General features: G+C 46.9%; 1 protein-coding gene across 7 annotated transcripts in view; it reads left to right on the top strand.

Annotated features, from left to right (window-relative positions):
* LPIN1 (lipin 1) overlaps positions 1–18,192 on the top strand; it is a 180,100-nt gene that overhangs the window by 70,988 nt on the left and 90,920 nt on the right. For 5 of the 7 annotated variants that reach the window (XM_073791577.1, XM_073791579.1, XM_073791576.1 and 2 more), the window contains 10 exons: positions 270–365; positions 3,648–3,946; positions 6,546–6,671; positions 8,824–8,931; positions 12,351–12,480; positions 13,827–14,142; positions 15,229–15,322; positions 15,985–16,175; positions 17,204–17,297; positions 18,079–18,148. In XM_073791577.1, the coding sequence (XP_073647678.1) occupies positions 270–365; positions 3,648–3,946; positions 6,546–6,671; positions 8,824–8,931; positions 12,351–12,480; positions 13,827–14,142; positions 15,229–15,322; positions 15,985–16,175; positions 17,204–17,297; positions 18,079–18,148 (1,524 nt within the window). The remainder of the gene's footprint in view (positions 1–269; positions 366–3,647; positions 3,947–6,545; positions 6,672–8,823; positions 8,932–12,350; positions 12,481–13,826; positions 14,143–15,228; positions 15,323–15,984; positions 16,176–17,203; positions 17,298–18,078; positions 18,149–18,192) is intronic. The other 2 variants (XM_073791575.1, XM_073791580.1) reach the window with 2 other exon arrangements.

The following is an 18,192-nucleotide window of genomic DNA, read 5'->3' as shown; positions in this document are numbered from 1 at the left end:
GGCGGACTCTGCCTTCTTTTTCTGGTCCAGCCTCGGAAGCCACGTGGCCTTACTTGTGTTGTGCTCTCTCCCTGGGGCAATCACAAGCTTGCATGGCCCCAGGATGGTGGTGGTGGGGGGGGAGTAGACTCCGTTTCTTGACCGGAGTGACCAGCGGAGGTTTGGAATTGTGAGATATCTTGGGGACGTGTGTGACTGAAGTGTACGTAGAGACCTGGTCATTGCCCGTGAGGTTTCCTGTTGTGATGAAGAACATGTTTTTCCTTCAGGTTGACATAGAAATCAATGGGGAAGCAGTGGATTTGCACATGAAATTGGGAGATAATGGAGAAGCATTTTTTGTTCAAGAGACTGATAACGATCAGGTAAGGGAGCCTGGGTGGTGAAGCTGTCTCCCGCATTTTGAGCTTTGAGCAGGGCTCATCTGGGAGCGTGTGTGGAGAGGTGATGCTGGGGCCGGCTGTGTGGGTGACGGAAGAGGAGAAAAGTGGCTGTTTACCTGTCCTGGGGATTTGAGCCACAGGGTAAGTGTGTGCTATGTCTACCCAAGACTCAGCCTGATGCGTTCGCTCCCTGGTTCCAGGGAGACAGAGGAGTTGAATGACACTGGCCTGAAACCATCATCCAAAAGCATGCAAGTTACACTCGCGTGTCAAATCTCAGACGGCTGAAATGTTCTAGTTTTTGTTTAGTGAGTGACTAAATCACATTACTTTTTTACTATGAGAAAATGTTTAACGGCTGTGGAGACATCATTCTCACACCATGGGCTTCAGCCATCTCACGTGTGCAGCTCTGTGGTTTTTAGTGTTTTCACGGATACATGCAAGTCATCCCCGCAGTCAGTTTTAGAACATCTTCGTCGCCTCAGAAATAGACTCTGTACCCTTTAGCTACCCCTCCCCTATCCCTGAAGCCCTAACTCCCCACCACCCCGAGCCCTGAGCAACCACTAATCAAACTTTCTGTCTCTATAGATTTCCCTAATCTGAACTTCCACCTGAATAGAATCACATCGTTTGTGGTCTTTTGTGCCTGACTTTCGTGTAGCCTAATGTTTTCAAGATTCATCCGTGTTCTGGCTGTGTCAGTACTTCATTCCATTGTATGGCCGAATGATAGTCCACTGCATCTGTTTACCACATTTCGTTTATCTTTTCACGTGTTGGTGGACCCTTGGGTTTGTGTTCCACCTTTTGGCCGTTGTGAATAACGCTGTGTACAAGTTTCCGTATAGACACATGCTTTCATCTTGAGGGGTATATACCTGGGAGTGGAATTGCCGGGTCATATGTAACACTGAATTTACCGCTGAGGAACTGCCAGACTGTTGTCCGAAGCTGCTGCCCCATTTTACATTCCCTCCAGCAGTCACGAGGGTTCCGATTTGTCTATACCCTCATCAGTACTTGCTCTTTGACTTGGTGATTCTAGCCATCCTGGTGGGTGTGAGGTGGTATCCCATCATGGTGTTGATTTGCGTTTCCCTAATGACTCATGATGTTGAGCATCTTTTCATGTGCTTATTGGCCATTTGCATGTATTCTTTGGAGAAGTGTCTATTCAGATCCTTGGATCGTTTTTTTATTGGGTTATTTGTCTTTTTATCCTTGAGTTATAAGAGTTCATTATATATTCTAGATACGAGTCCCTTATCAGGTACACGATTTGTAAGTATTTTCTTGCATTGCGTGAGCTGTGTTTTCACTTTCTTGATGTTGTCCTTTGAAACACACAGGCTTTAAATTTATCTGTTTTTTTCTCTTTGTGGCTCGTGCTTTTGTTGTCACAGGTAAGAATCCTTGGCCGAGTTCCAAGTCATGAAGGTTTACCCCCATGTCTTCTTCTAAGACAAACCGTTTGTTTTTACTCTTTCATTCACTGGGAGAGCCACTTTGAAGGGATCTGATGTAGAGATTCCTCAATAAAAACCACTTGAGCTAGTTCCTTTATGAGAAGATAGCCTTTCTAGAGGAATGGCTGTAAATAGCTCCAGGCTCTAAAATGAATGCCCATAGTTTCAATTTCAGGACAAAAACATCCCAGGCTCTGCTTCCTTCTGGTCTTCCCAGAGGTGCCAGGGTCTCTCCCAGCCTCAGCCTTCCCGCTCACATGTGGATCTCATACGTGTAGCACATTGTCTGATGCTCTGTAACCCACTTTATTTGTTTAATTATTTATCTTTTGGCCATGCCGCAGCCTGCGGGATTTAGTTCCCTGACCAGGGATCGAACCTGAGCCCCCTGCAGTGGAAGTGCGGAGTCTTAACCACTGGACCGCCAGGGAAGTCCCTCTCTAAGCTACTTTAAACGATCAGCAGCATGCTTGTTAATCCCCCCTCTCTTTTGTATATATTCTTTACTTCTTTTTTTCCCTAGATTTTCTTTCAAACTAGTTTATTTAGGGGTTCCATCGTCTCTCCTCAATACATTTTATGTATTTCTCATATGCTTCTTCACTCACTAGTTCACCTAGTTCCGGGTGTCATCTCGATCAGCCAACCATCTTCGTAACAAGATTTATTGACAAGTCCTGGATTTTCTGATAGAGCTTCATTAATTTCATTTACTTCTCCTGATAGAGGAGAATAGAGTTCACGAGCAGCTTTCACGCTTTCCAAAGCACCAAACTCCTCTTGTTTGTTCAGTTCTGTTGCAACTTCGGGCAGACGACAGTACACAACATCTCCCAAAGCTTCCTGTGTAAAACTGCTGATTCCCACCGTTCCAATACCGTTTTCTGTTGTTATCCATTCATGTTTGTCTGTGAATTTTTGCATATGTGTCAGGCTGTATGTACAGTAGTTACGTTGTTCCCTTTTATCTGACAACGCCGTAAGGTCGGGATTATCACTTCCATTTTTCTGATGAGGGAGACAGACTCAGAAGTTAAGTGACTCTGCCCAAGATCACATAGCTCATCAGAGGTGGAACCCTATTTTTTACTACCTGTTACCAGGTTTCTGATAAGAAATGAGTCATTTGATAATAAAATGATGGCTGTAGTTTTTTAAAAAACTGGTGAATCATTATAAAACAACTATTAAATTGACAGGCGGTGGAGGTTTTTTTTTTTGGTTGTTGTTATTTTTGTTTTCTTGTAGAGAAGAGGGTCAGTACCTAATCACTTGACAGCTGCATACCTAGGTGTGCTCTGGTGCAGGTGGGCACTTGGGGCACGGTGTGGGGACACTGTCAGATGTTTTCTTTAAAAATTATTATTATCCTAATTCAGTGCATGTTAAAAACACACACACACATTCTCTCTTACACACACACACAGACACGAGTGCAAAACAGAGTCCTGTTCCCAGGGTAATGTAATGACTCCAAGCCCATTTTTCGTCTTTACCCTGGAAATTTCAGACCAAGTGGAATTTTGGTAGCCTGAAATAACTGATAATTACCTCACTTTGTTATAATTACGAAAACGCAGGATTCAGTACAAAATGGCAGTTAGCGACTTGTCGACTTTATGACCAGCTGTCAAATTCGGCAGCTGCGTCTGCAGATCGCCGTGACGCCCTGTGCTCCCCACTGCCCCCCGTGCCTGGGCCCCGGAATGAGCACTGGTGGGTCGTCGGCACCACCGGCTCCTTAAACCCCAACTAACGACGCTCCTTCTCGGAAATGTGTTCTGTCTTTCAGGAGGTGATCCCCGTGCACCTGGCCACCTCCCCAATCCTGTCGGAAGGAGCCTCGAGGATGGAGTCCCAGCTGAGGAGGAGCTCCGTAGATTGGATGAGAAGCCTGGACCCCAACACGTCAGTGCAGGTCTTACCTCCCAGCGAGACCCCTTCAAGTGGCTCTTTAGTGAAGAAGCGAAGGAAGAGGAGGAGGAAGTTGCAACTGGACAGCCTGAAGCGGGATGACAACACGAACACGTCCGAGGATGAAGACATGTTCCCCATAGAGATGAGCTCGGACGAGCTGCAGGACAGCAGTAGGTACGTGTGGGTGAAAGGCAGGGCCTCAGCTAGAACTGGGTGAATTCATTGTTTAGGATGATCCTTTTATTTATTTATTTATTTTTAAATTGACGTATAGCTGATTTATAATGTTGCGTTAGTTTCAGGTGTACAGGAGTGAATCGGTTTTTTTAATATATACATATATATATGTATATATCTGTTCTTTTTCAGATTCTTTTCCCTTATAAGTTATTACAGAATATTGACTAGAGTTCCCTGTGCTCTACAGTAGGTCCTTGTGGTTTATCTATTTTGTATATACTAGTGTGTATCTGTTAATCCCAAACTGCTAATTTATCCCTCCCCCCTTTTCCCTTTGGTAACTGTAAGTTTGTTTTCTATGTCTGTGGGTCTATTTCATTTGTATCTTTTTTTTTTTCGATTGCACATATAAGTGATATGGTACGATATTTGTCTTTCTCTGTCTAGCTTACTTCACTTAGTATGATGATCTCTAGGTCCATTCATGTTGCTGCAAATGGCATTGTTTCATTCTTTTTGATGGCTGAGTGATATTCCATTATGTATATATACACCACATCTTCTTTATCCATTCATCTGCTGATGGACATTTAGGTTGCTTCCATGTCTTGGCTGTTGTGAATAGTGCTGCTATGAACATTGGGGTGCAGGTGTCTTTTCGAATTGTGGTTTTCTCCATATATTGGCCCAGCAGTGGGATTGCAGTACGATTATTCTTATAAACTTTTCTTCCCCCAGAATTTCTTACTCTTCTGTTAATGCATCTGAGACTGAATTTTGGAATCCTGCAGGCCCGATTCTAAAGTTGCATAAAGATGGGATGTAGCTTGTGACAGAGAGACGATTGGTAACATCCTTGGTGATAACTCCAGCTTTCCAGATCAGAACCAAGAAACAGGAGCTCAGCAAATGAATACTTCATGCATGAAACCGTTGTTTCAGAACCCGCTTATTCCTATTTGAGCACCACCTGTGAGCCCGGTAGTTGGGCTGATGGATAGCTGGAGGCCAATCTGTTATAGACTTAGGGCCACAGGTGAATGTAGAACATGACCGGTTTCTCCACAAGCAGACTTTTCAATTTTGATGAGGCCCAAAGTTGAAGGGACACCTGTTGTTTTTTTTTCTTTGCTTTTAATAGTGTGGCAGAATGCTGTTTCTGGGTATTACTATTTTGGTGAAAAATGCCATTTTTAAAAGGCAAAACATTTGTAAAGAATATTTGATGTTTCATATTTTTATGTAATTCAGTGTAATTTTTGCTCATTGTTTTTGTGTCTTGTTAACACAAAAGGGAGAAGGATGGGTAACTGAATCGCTTTGCTGTACACTTGAAGCTAACATAACCTTGTAAATTAACTATACTTCAATTAAAAAAAAAAAGGGAGAAGGACCATCAGGGTTAAGCTCTGCTTTGTTATTTAGAATAGAATTTTTTTTTTTTTTTCCTGGCTGAAAATAAAGGCACATTGGCAACGTCGATTTTCCTAACTGTGGCCTCTGATCTGCTGTGGGCTCAGAAGCTGGGTGGTTGGGTTCATTACAGTCGCCTTCCCTGCATGGCTTTTAGTTCCAGAACTTAGTGTTAGGTATTTCAGATACCATCCAAACATAGAGACCAGTGGCCTCTGCGTGAGTGAAATAGTGAATCCTATTTCGTTGAGCATGCTATACCTGAAACGAAGTAGATTTGCAACCATTTCATAATGATAAGACTACGACTGGTTGTGACATTTATTTAATTCTGCTGGACGAAACATTATCTGTGTACGGCCATCCAGGGATTTGGTAGCTCACTCGTACATGGCAAGAGTTTTATTAACCCTCTGGGTACAGTTTTGGGCCCAATCTACCTCCTCTCAGGCTTTGGAGACGTGAAATGTGAAAGACAACTCCGTAGGCCCTACCGTGTAAGCAAGAAGCAGTGTGGTCATCAAGCCCATGTCTAAATCCCAATTCTTGAACAAAATCACTTAACATGTATAATTCAGCCAAAGCATGAGCACACAAAACATTTCTCTGAGTCACTTTTGTCCTGTCCATTCCTGTCCTGGAATGTGCCTGGAATATGCCTGGGTAGTTTATTTATTTTATTTTTTTAAGTCTTATTTATTTATTAATTTTTGGCTGTATTGGGTCTTCGTTGCTACATGAGGGCTTTCTCTAGTTGCGGCAAGCAGGGGCTACTCTTCGTTGCGGCGCATGGGGTTTTCATGGAGGTGGCTTTTCTTATTGCAGAGCACAGGCTCTAGGCGCATGGGCTTCAGTAGTTGTGGCACATGGGCTCAGTAGTTATGGCTCGCGGGCTGTAGAGCGCAGGCTCAGTAGTTGTGGTGCGTGGGCTTAGTTGCTCCGCGACATGTGGGCTCTTCCCGGACCAGGGCTCGAACTCACGTCCCCTGCATTGGCAGGCGGATTCTTAACCACTGTGCCACCAGGGATGTCCCGCCGGGGTAGTTTAAAAGGAGATCATGTTAATCTATGAAGTATTAGCGATAATCAAGGAAAAAATGGAAACTTGCCTTTATTATGAATCTATCACTAATAATTCTTTGACTTTGATTTTTTTTTTTTTTTTTTTTTTGGTCTCCAGAACTCTTTCTAATGATATACCTCCATTCCAAGGAGATATCCCTAAGGAAAACCTTTCCCCAGTCATGACTTACCTTCAGTCAGCATCTTACCCGAATTCCGACAGAGAGTGGTCACCTAGTGCCAGGTGAGTGGCTGGTGTGTGTACGTGTGTGTTCACCTGTCCTGGTCCAGAGGATTCCAAGTCAGTTACAGGAAACATGTTTAATAAAATGGTGAAATCTAAGTAAAAAATGAAACAAATTAGGACTGGAAAAAACACAGTTTAGAGTAAGAGGTACAGATCAGGATTAAAACCAGAGAATGTGCAGATCATAAACTTCTATCTAATAGCAAAATGGAACTACAGATACGGCTCTTAGCTTCCCCAGGAGACGCTGAAAGGCCAACCACTTGTTAAGTTACATAAAGCTAATTGTCAGCAGCAGCAGACAGGTGACAGAGCCTTTCTGGATACTGAGCCCTGAAGTGGGATTCAAGAGCAAAGAGATTGCCTCGGGGGCCCCTGCGGTCCTTCGGGGCTGTGAGAATGAGGCCTTCTTCCCTTGCTGCGTTTACAAATATTGGTTTCCCTGAAATGAGCTCTCAAGGGGCCCTAGACTTCCTGTATCAACTTGGAGAACCAGAGCTGCTCGGTGTGCAGGGAAGACTCTAAAGCCTTGAAGGCTGTGAAACCTGTGAGGATACGTGAGCCCTTCTGAGCAGTTTTCAGGACTGGGGAGGGGACAGAACTGAAGCGTGCCTTCTCAGCAGGGATACTGTCGCCCCTGTCGGGACACAACTTGGTTCTGGGGTGGCAAAAAAATCTTAGATATTATAATAGTGTGTAGCCTTCAGAGGGCCACAGTACATGAGCAGATGCATGGTGTATCCATGGCGTTACAGTTTCATGGTGGAGGGAGGGCTATTGGGAAAAAAAAGGTCCCGGAGGTGTGGCGAGAATAGAAAAGAGGTTAGGAAGCACTGATCTAAGTGACAGCGACATCCTCAGGTTACTCGTGCCTCTAACGTGTTAGGTTTGCTTCTGGTCTAAAGGGGAGGTTTCGTAGCCCCTAAGCCCGGGCATGTGCTGCAGGGCTTTCCACCTGAAGCCAGGCTCACATAGACGCCACTCCCGGTCCCAGTTTGACCCGAGTAATCTCATTAGTGAGATGGCACGGTCAGCGCTGTGTGCTGAAGTTGAGGTTGGAGAAAAATGGATGCATCACATGCCTGGTTTCTAGCCGGGACCGTGACAGTGAATGTGGGGCTGGGGGCCTGTGGGGTCCCCTCATGGGGGTCTGTCTGTCCTCAGGCCAGCCCTGTCCAGTGGAAACATAATGCTAGCTACATACGTAATTGAAAATTTTCTAGTAACCATCCTTAAAAAATGAAAAGAAACTGATGAAATTAATTTTGATGATCTATTTCAATGACCTGGTATATCCAAAATATTTTCATTTCAGGTAATCAGTTTTTTAAAACATTATGAGCTGTTTCAATTCTCATTTTCATAAGCCTTGGAGTCGTGTATCTCATATATACAGAACATCTCAGTGTGGACCAGTCACATTTCAAATGCTCAGTAGCCACATGCAGCCCGTGGCTATCATATTGGACAGTGCAGGTGTAAGACCTTTCTAGAACCTTGTACATTCTCTCCCTAGACCTGTGGAGTTAAACCCTGAGGGAAAAAACACAGTACTTTTAGGAAGAAAATGACGTGGAATATTTAGAAACCACTAATAGGTAGAAAAATCTGTTCAAACACTCTAATTTTAAGCATTTTAAACAAATGTTTTAAACACAATCCTGAATATGTTTCTCTGTCTTTCATGTTTGGCTCTGTGAATCTAGAAGAATGACCACGTCAGATTAAGTGATCTGGCCACTGTTAAATGCAATTACAAGTTAGGATAAATAGATACATTTCCATACTTGGGTTTATGTGTTTTCTTTTAAGAGACAGTTACCAGCCCAAATTATCCAGCCTTTTGGATTAAGTCATCTGATTAGGCACTAAATTCTGACCCAAGAAAAGCAAGCGTTTATGGGCATATGGTTGAAATAGAAAGTGAAATGGGTGTCTTGGCAGTGTCCTGCTTCTGTGGTTCAGAAGATTCATGTTGATTTCTTAGTGATTTCAACATGTGATCCTCTGCTATTGTTGGATGCCCAAGTACCTTCACTTTCTTAAAGATGTTAGCGTGGAGAGTAGCCAAATAATTGATAAGAAATTTTGTTTAATTGAATTGACCTGTGATTTCTCTCTCCTTTAATGTGGATCACGTGGCATCCAGTAGCCTGACAGATTGCAGGGGGAGCCCCCCTCGTCTGGCAGCTGCGGCTGAGGGCGGTCTTTCTAGTTCTTGCCCTCCACAGTCTTCCCACTTCCACGCTTCGGAAAGGTAGATGGGTGATCTTCCCACCGTGGATGTCTTTGATAATAAAAACTTTGATCTAACTCTTAGAACTGTGTGTTGCCATTAACCAAATTACTTACGTGGAAAATACATATAGATTCTATGACGTGAAAGTGTAGATTTAACTCTTACCAATCTATTTTACCAACTAACCAAATCACTTATGAAGGAAATACGTATAGATTATTACTTTTCCTTTCATTTTAAGCATTTGTCGATGGTTAGATTTTTTTTTTTTTAAGTACTAAATTTAACTCTCTGGAAATTAGGGTCACGCATATAATTCTTTCTAATTTTGTGAAGTGCTTTGAAAAATACAACAGTGCATTGAAAATTGGGAATATGATCTCTGTTTTGTGTCTGGGGTTGTTCAACAAATAAGTTTACGGGACTTTTTTAAGATGTTGCTTAAGCATAAGGAGAGTTATTATTATAACTCACTAAATAGCTTATGGACCTTCCGGGACATCCCTGGCGGTCCAGTGGTTAAGACTTCACCTTCCAAGGCAGGGGGTATGGGTTCAGTTCCTGGTCGGGGAGCTAAGATCCCACGCACTTCACGGCCAGAAAACCAAAACATAAAACGGAAGCAATATTGTGACAAATTCAGTAAAGATTTTAAAATGGTCTACATCAAAAAAAAAAAAATTCCTAAAAAAAATAGCTTATAGACTTTCTGCGTAATATAATCAGATATTTCCACAGCATTTGTAGCATAGAATTTTGGAGAATAGCATAGGATGGACTTGAAGGTTTGGGATCCTAGGTTAGAGTCTTCATCTGAGGCAGAGGGCTTAGATTCCTGCCTCCATTCCCTCAACATTGCCCACGCTTTGACCTGCCTGCTTTGTAGACTTACAGGGTTTTCTTTAGAAACCTGAACAGAGAAGCTGTGATTAACGTCTACCTGGGAAACTGTTTTTCTTTTTGATTCAAGAACCCAATCTCAGGACGTACTTCACTCACAGCTTACTGTGCAGAAGAAAGGCCACTTTCAAATGAGGTCAGCTAAGTTGTGAGCAGTTATAACGGATGTCCCTGATTGGGATTTCAGGAAAAATGCTGAAAACTATTATGGCTAATAAATGCATTCGTTATGAAAATCCATCAGCGACCTTGAAGCTTACTTTTTTGAACAACCCTTATCTTAAAAGTCTAATATTTGGTAATCGTATTAGAAATTTTGGAACCATCTTTCTCATCGATCACAGTCAGCATTGGGAGTCTTTTTCCTAATTCATCTTCTGTCTATCTGAATTCTCTCAACAAGGGCGCCGACTGTGCTCACGTATTTGGGTGCAGCATCCTTCCGAGAGGCTGGTGCGGCCTGGGGGCCAGCGTTTACTGTAGTGGCACAGTGAACGTGACAGGTGGCACGTCTGGCTTATGGCTCACACAGGGCTGGGTCCTTTGTGAATATGAATTTGCCCACCTGCATGCCTCTATGGAAACCGTATGGCTTGTAACTTTTATCACAGGATCAGAATGTTAGGGATTCTGGAGTTGAGCGGAGTGACAGAGCGCCGTGTTCAGCGTGTGCATTCTTCTAGAGTGGGGTTTGGTAAACTACAGCCCGTGGCCCCAGTCCGGCCCACCCTCTGTTTCTGTAAAGTTTTACGGGGCACAGCCAGTTTGTCCATATATTGTCTGCGGCTGCCTTTGCACCGCGCGGGCAGAATTGAGTAGTTGCTGCAAAGATCCCATAACCCACAAAGCTTGGAATTCTTGCTACCTGGCGTCTTAGAGAAAACGTTTGCCAACACCTGTCTCCAGAGCAGGCCCAGTCTAAAGGGCTTGACTTCATTTTGTGCGGTGGGTAAGACGATGTATTGTTCCAAAGAATTTATAACGAAATATAAATAAATTGTGTTCTTTTCAAACAAATGATTTGAGGTTTGGGTGCAGCGCCGATGAGGGCGGGAGGCCAGTTACGATGGATTTTCCCCCGTGACGCCTCTGGAGAAAGAATGACCCAGGTCACAGTTGTCGGCACAAAGGCCCCTCGCTGGAGGCCACAGCGCTCCATTTGCGCATGTCACTGATGCTGAACGTGTAATTCTGGACACTTAGGTGCCAGAAAAGCACTGACCGTTTGGAGAAAAGCAGCCTTAGGAAACTAGAGGAAGCAAGACAGATCGGAGGTGATGAACGCTTCACCTCTCAGATGTCTGGAGGGCCCAGCGTTCCTTCTCCGGGGACTCCTTCCTTGTGGGCACGAGCGCGTGTGTGTGTATATGTGTGTGTGCACGCGCGCATGCACGCTCATGCATGTAGAGGTGTCCCATCGTTTACACGCCCATGGTATGCTATCTCAGGGTCCTCCTCTACGCAGACTGGCCAAGCGGAGCCCGAGGGCTGCCACGTGCCGTTGACATGGGTGGAGGGCACCGGGCGCCCAGGGAGGAGGAACCAGCCAGCGTCCCCCTCAGTATGAAACGATGGCGAGAAGCAGCATTTAGTCTGTTTGTCCGAATGGCTGGACTAAAGAGAGCCAGGAGCAGTTTAGCCATTCAGGGTCCCTGTTTGTCTGAAACATGGCTGTGTGTCCTCCACGGGCTCTCCTTGTCCTGGCAGGAAAGTTCTGTTCCCTTGGAGCTGACATCTAACTCGAGCAGATAAATGAAACCAAGCACGTGGATGAGAGGTGACTTAGGGGAGACTGTGTGAGGTCTGTGAGAGAAGGTGCAAAAGGAAAATTACAGGGGCTTTCTTTCTCACATCATTTAAAACTGTCATCTTAGAGGAAACGGTGCAGGAGACGGAAGACCAGAGATAATTAAATGGGTCCTTCTCCTCCGGTTGTTGCTTAGAAGGCTGTGAGAACTCTGTAGATAAGGTGATGGTTTCTGTGCTTGGACAGAGGTATGACGGCTCAGGGCTCAGGAATGAAAATGTAGAAAACGCAGAGAGGCAAACCCAAGTTACAGCCACTTAAAAGCTGGTCTGAGAATTAAGCATCATGATGTGTTGTTGCAGGAAGAGCTTAGCAAATAGGAATCTTTGAAGTATTCTTGGAAGAGATAATATTTTGCAAAATCTCAGCTTGGAGGTCCCTGCCACGTTAGTGAGTTATTTGTGGTAAAGTTGGCCCATGATCAGTTTCCCGTTCCATCTCTCTTTTTTCCAACTTGCCCTTTTAAATGCTCCTTCTTTTCATCCTTACTTACTTGGAATTTGGCTGCAGGTTGGGACAGGGCTATGCAAATTGGGAGCACCTTCCCCCTTGGCGCGTGTTCTGTCGACCCCTGGTGGCCACAGAGGAGATAGTCATGAAGCCGTGGACATAAGGCAGTGGCGGGTTGGGTGCATTTTTCTGGGCTCTCCTGAACCCTAGAATTCTGGGCCAAAAACAAGTTTTAAATGTTTCCCTTCCCACTTTAATCATGCATTTGTGTTTTCTTAAGTCCTTCAGTTTCCCGACCTTCAACACCTAAAAGTGATTCGGAATTGGTCAGCAAGTCTCTGGACAGGACAATGCAAAAGGATAATCTAGAAATGCTCTGGCTTTGGGGAGAATTGCCCCAAGCCGCAAAGGTAAGTTCCCCCCCGCCCGCCGCCTGCTCAATTCTGCTACGCACCGAAGGTAGTTGGGAAAAACATGTAATGGGCACAGTTCTTTCTTTCAAGAAATTTTATTTCATATTCCAATGTGTTACAAGAACCTTGAATTATATTATTATATCGCAAGCTGGGGCTTTTTTTAAAAAAAAATAATAATATTGTAAGATCCTTGGAAGATGCTACGGCCTCTTGTATCCCCAGTAAGTCTTTGTGATATGAATAAATGAATGAGTGAGTGAGTGAAGATGGAAAGCATTTCTATTATGACTCAAGAAGGGCAGCTCTTTGGAGACTAGGTCTGTTGCGGCTGGAGTTGGGGGTTAATTCGCTTTCTAGGTTATTTAACTTTCACGGAAAATGATGACTTCTCTGCCCACAAGTGGTAGTGCTGACCCAGCCAACCATCTTTACAAATTCACGTCGTTTGTTGCTGGAGAAACGGCACGAAAGTGCAAACCCATCACTTCTTCTGGCAAAACAGTTCCGGCCACAGATCCGCTGTTGCATTGTTTCCATTTGTGTTCGAAGCTGTGGGATCAGATACAGAAATGCATACCCTCTCCCCACTTTCTGGCCCACAAATGGCATTTCGGTTTCTGTTTGGATAAATCTTTTCCATAACTGGAAACTCCTTGGAGAGATAGAGACAGAAATGCTAATTTCCCACTCATGTGAACCAGCCACCAAGTCTGCCCTTGTTCATTCACGTTTTGGGGGGGTAGACTTCGTTGAAATACAACACACGGGCAGAGAAATACCCAGATCCTAAGTGCTGAGATCAGTAAATTTTCACACTGTGAACGTGTCCACGTGACTTGCACCCAGGCCAGGAAGTGGGGCTAAATCAGAACTTGGAAACCCTCCAACCCTTTGCAGTTACTGTTCCAACTGACCGCCCGCCCTCCCCCCCCCAAACCCCCAGGATAAACCCAATCTTGACTCTAACAGCAGAGATTAGTTTTGCAAGATTCATCATGTTGTTGGGTGTAATCGTAATTCACTTGTTATTCTTATTACTGCAAACGCCCTGTGGTGTGAATACACTTCCCATTTTCCTGCTGGACGTTTGCGTTCTGTTGCTAATCTCACTCACTGCTCTTTGGTAGTTGATGTTTTCTGTGAAAGTTCATTCACTTTGGAAGTACTGTCCTTGGTTTCCAGACCTTTTGGCAGGTACGGAATCACCAGGTGACTTCCGAGGCTTCACCGTGTCCTGCCAAGTGTGGGCATGGCTCTGGAGATCCTTGCCTGCCCGGTTGTTCTTCGGTGACTCAGTTTCTCTCTGACCTTCTCTCTCCCTCCCTGCCCCTTTGATCTAGTCATCTGCACACAAGATGAAAGAGTCCAGCCCGCTGAACAGTAGAGAAGTCTGTGATGAGATGCACTTTCAAGCCATCCACAGTGAATCTTCAGACGCGTTTAGTGACCAGTCACCGACACTGGCTGGGGCGTCTCCCGTGCAGCCGCTGTTGGAGCAGAACAAGCCGCAGACGGAGGTTGAGTTCACGAACGAAGAAGATATTGAGGCCTTAGGAGCTGCAGCGCCCCCGTTGCCTACGATCGAAGAGTCCAAAGCCCCCTCCGCCAGTGCTGCCCCCACAGCCAGCAAGACGGATTCGCCTTCTAGGAAAAAGGGTGAGAATGCCGGCGCTTCCCAGCTCCCTCCTGCGAACCTGGGGCTCGGCAAACTACAGCTTCTTCCCCCCAAAGTTCGGGGTGCTTCAGAGTGGAAACAGGACATCTCTCCTGTTCGGTCCGTACCCTTTTGCTGAATATGTGAGTTCTCAGAATGTAGTCATAGAAAATCCGGCCTGAAGGAGGCCTCGGGGATGGTGTGGTGAGCCCCGCCCTGTGCAGGTCAGGGGTGCTGGGGTCCAGCACACGCTGGGACTGCACAAGACGCTGATGACTAAGCTAATCTGTGCCCCCTCTCCCCTTGCCCCTAGTTTCTCTCTAGTGCATTATCCTGTTTTAATTTCTGCGTTCTGTGTGTCACTATTTCAAATGATCCTTTGTTTCTTTTTTTGCCTGACTTCCCTACTAGAACATATGTGCTCTACAAGGTCAAGAATCTTTTTGGTCTGTTTACCTGTTTCCGTGGTACTTAGAATAGTGGTTGGCACGTAGTGGGGGCTCCTTACATATAGCTGAATGGCCACCTGGTTGCCTGTCTGGAGGAATGACGTTAAGCCTGTCTGTTAGCCGTGTGGCTTTGTGCAGTGTTCTAGGTTTGTATGAACCAGTGACGTAATTCTCCAGCAGAAGTAAACTGGAAGGCTGCAGTCATGGTGCCCAGGGGCCGATGGTACCCTCATTAGGGTACTGTGCTTCAGAGTCTCGATGGGGAAGTGCTTAACGAAAGCGTTATTGTTTAGTAATAATAATAACAACAAAACCCATGCCATTAATACCAATAATAATAACAATAGTAATCGTGTCAGTATATTGAGTGCTTAGTACTCTTCAGGTCCTTCCCAGCTGGGGAGCTGAGGCTCAGCGAAGTTAGGCCACCGGCCCAGGCCACACGGCTGGCGAGGGTGGGAGCCGCATGCGAACCTGGGCCGTCGGCCTCGGTGGCGACGCTGTGCCGCTGGCTTCTAGCTCTTGGGTTTCTTGCAGCATCTGCACGCTGTGCTCAAGTCCCCTTTCTGGAGATGCTCAGAAGTCCATGAGGTTGTCTCTGGAGAACGGTGCTCTGATCTGACCCCTTTGCTGTTTTAGACAAACGGAGCAGACACCTTGGAGCCGACGGCGTCTACCTGGATGACCTCACAGACATGGATCCTGAAGTCGCTGCCCTGTATTTTCCCAAAAAGTAACCATCCTTTTTATTCTTCGTATCAGTTTCTGTAATCTGAATATTAATCCGGGAGTCCGCCTTTTCCTTACATTTGATTAGAAAGTGAGTGAGCAAAGGCCGCGGGAGGCTCACGTTTTACTGTGAGAAGAAACCAGTGAAAGCAGTGGACCCTCTGTGGAGATGAGAGTGGGTGGGCGTGTCCCCGGGTGGCACCTGAGCGGGAACGCAGGCACGAGGCCACCTCCCCGATGGCACCAGGGTGGTGTCGCAGTGGTCAGTGGCCCGCAGCCCGAATCAGTGGCCAAGAGCGGGCAGCTGTGTGGCCCTGTCCCTCCCCAGGGGAGAGTCCCCCGTGGCCATTGGGGGCCCATCTTCAGTTCTCCCGTGATCTACAGGGAGGGCCAGATCCTCGGAGCATGTAGCAGAGGACTGTGGCCTCTTAGGACAGCGTGCTTTCTCTTCCGTCGGTTTCAGTGTGTCTGGGAGAGGGTGCAGGGAGACGTAGAGGCCAAAAATGACCGTCTTCCCTCCTGAGGTCGTTCACTGAGCTTGTCTGTCTTTGTCATGGTGCCTGAATGAAAGTCTGTCCTGGGATGAAATCATTGGCTCCTCTGATTGCCAGAGCCCCTTGCTACCCATGTGAGACCTCACAGCCCGTTCCACTCTTCTGCTTCCAGCGGAGACCCTTCTGGGCTCACAAAACACGCCAGCGACAACGGAGCCCGCTCAGCCAACCAGTCCCCGCAGTCCGTGGGCAGCTCTGGCGCTGACAGTGGCATGGAGAGCACCTCGGACAGCCTGAGGGACCTGCCGTCCATCGCCATCTCCCTGTGCGGCGGCCTCAGCGACAACAGGGAGATCACCAAAGGTACCGTCCCGGAGCCGGGCTTAAGCCAAGAGCTCCCCCTGGTGGCCGCTGTTGGGAACGGCTCGAAGCCTGGGCTCCTAGAATGCGTTCAGGTCACGGGCGATGTTCTCTGGCCCGGTTAGTGGAGCACACGTGACCCACTGTTGCTCAGGACCCGAATGTTGCTGCCTGGCAGTTGGCTGACCTCAGGGTTCTGTGGGTCACACGTGGCTCCAGGCGACAGCAAAGCCACTGGGGTCACGGGTCGTCAAGTGTGCTCGCAGAGCACAGCGTGTGCCCGTCCTGCAAGGGGTGTCCCAGGGCGGCAGCGTCAACACGGGGAAAACGCAGTACGTTGCAAGTGTGCAGAAGTGCCGGAGGAGGGAGGGATGTCTGAGCAAGTGCTGGGACACATCCCGGCTGCATCCGAAGGGGGCACCCACCCTACTTATAACAGTGGTGTCCCAGCATCTTACGCCAGTTATGTGGTGAGGTGGCCCTGAGACCCCCAGTCGATGCAGTCAGCCATTCCAGCTGATGATTCCTGGCCCTGGTGGCCCTGGGTGTTTCCCACCCCCAACCTGCCTTAGGCAGGTCACCGTGCTTTCATTTGTGACTTGTTCATCCTCACGACTACCGAGGGGGTAGGCGAGGTTCCTATTCCCACGTTACACGTGAGGGAACTGAGTCACACCAGTGACTGTGACTTAAACCCGGGTGGCCGGACCTTGAGCCCTGCACCCCGGTCGTCTGCTTCTGCAGACACGTGTGTTTACCATAGTCCCACGCGCCTGCTGCCGCGTAAGCGCGTGTGCACTGATTAAGGGTCAGCCTGCCCCCCATCCTCCGAACGCCCCACCTCCCTCCATTTATGTGCAGACACTGCCCCCAAAGTAACGGAAGCCCCCTTTGCAAATAGATTTTATAGGATTGTCTGCACAGTTGGAATGTATAAACTCTCAAAATACCTGTGAACATGAGCGACTGAAAAACAGGCCTGGTTTTTGAACCAAATTTTCCTTATGTTTTCCCTATGCTTGCTTTCGCAGATGCGTTTTTGGAACAAGCCGTGTCATATCAGCAGTTTGTGGACAACCCTGCCCTCATTGACGACCCCAATCTTGTGGTGAAGATCGGGAATAAGTAAGTTCCTCCCGAAAGTCATTTCAGCTGTCGTGTGATAATGCTTCAGCTTCAGTTTCTCAACTCTAGAGACCTGGACGATAGCTCTTGGAAATATGTGAAATTAAGTCTCTGTTAAAAGTCTACTGCTGTCTCTTCACTCTTGGCAAAATGCTGTGTCACTCTTGGCAAAATGCTGTGTCACCATATAGCGAGAGCGTTGACATAACTGGATCCCGGGGCGTCTACACTCACCTGCATGAGATTTCATGATGGGAGGTGTGATGTCACAACCTTGGCCCGTGGGGCTCGGCCCGTATGATGCGCGGGTGTCGCACGATAGACTGTGAACACACCCCGTGAAAGCTTCGTTGTCTAGGGTCAAGGGGCGTGCACGTGTTTTTACAGACTGTTGGCAAACTTTTCTCTCCAAGAGGAAGCCATGGATGTTTATGTGTTAACTGAGGGTCCTAGTTTTCTTTTCCTTGAAAGGTGGCAAGAAACGCCCCAGCGCGTTGGTGGTTGATGTGCTGCGGGGCGAAGGCTGCTCTCAGCTGGCCTCTTGGTCGCCCGCCACACCGTGTGTCGTGCCAGACGGCCGTGGCCGCTGTGGGTTTGATGGAGGAGGGGCTCCTGCAAGGGCGGGGCATGTGGGGGGGGCTGGGCCGGGGTGCTGGCCACAGTCATGGGCTCTTTAAGGACCCAGCTGGGGTTCCAGAGCCTTCCACGACCGCTTCTCAGGACATGAGGTTTTCAGTCTGAGCCTTGGTCTTCTGACATCTTTTTTGTTGTTTCGTGTCAGGTACTATAACTGGACGACGGCGGCACCTCTGCTCCTGGCGATGCAGGCCTTCCAGAAACCTTTGCCAAAGGTGAGCTTTACCATGAGACAGAAAGGGACATGGAAAATGATGGC

This window comes from Tursiops truncatus, chromosome 14 (genome assembly GCF_011762595.2).
Source record: "Tursiops truncatus isolate mTurTru1 chromosome 14, mTurTru1.mat.Y, whole genome shotgun sequence".
Classification (NCBI taxonomy): domain Eukaryota; kingdom Metazoa; phylum Chordata; class Mammalia; order Artiodactyla; family Delphinidae; genus Tursiops; species Tursiops truncatus.
The sequence above is the reverse complement of the archived record's forward strand: the minus strand, read 5'-3'. Positions and strand labels throughout refer to the sequence as shown.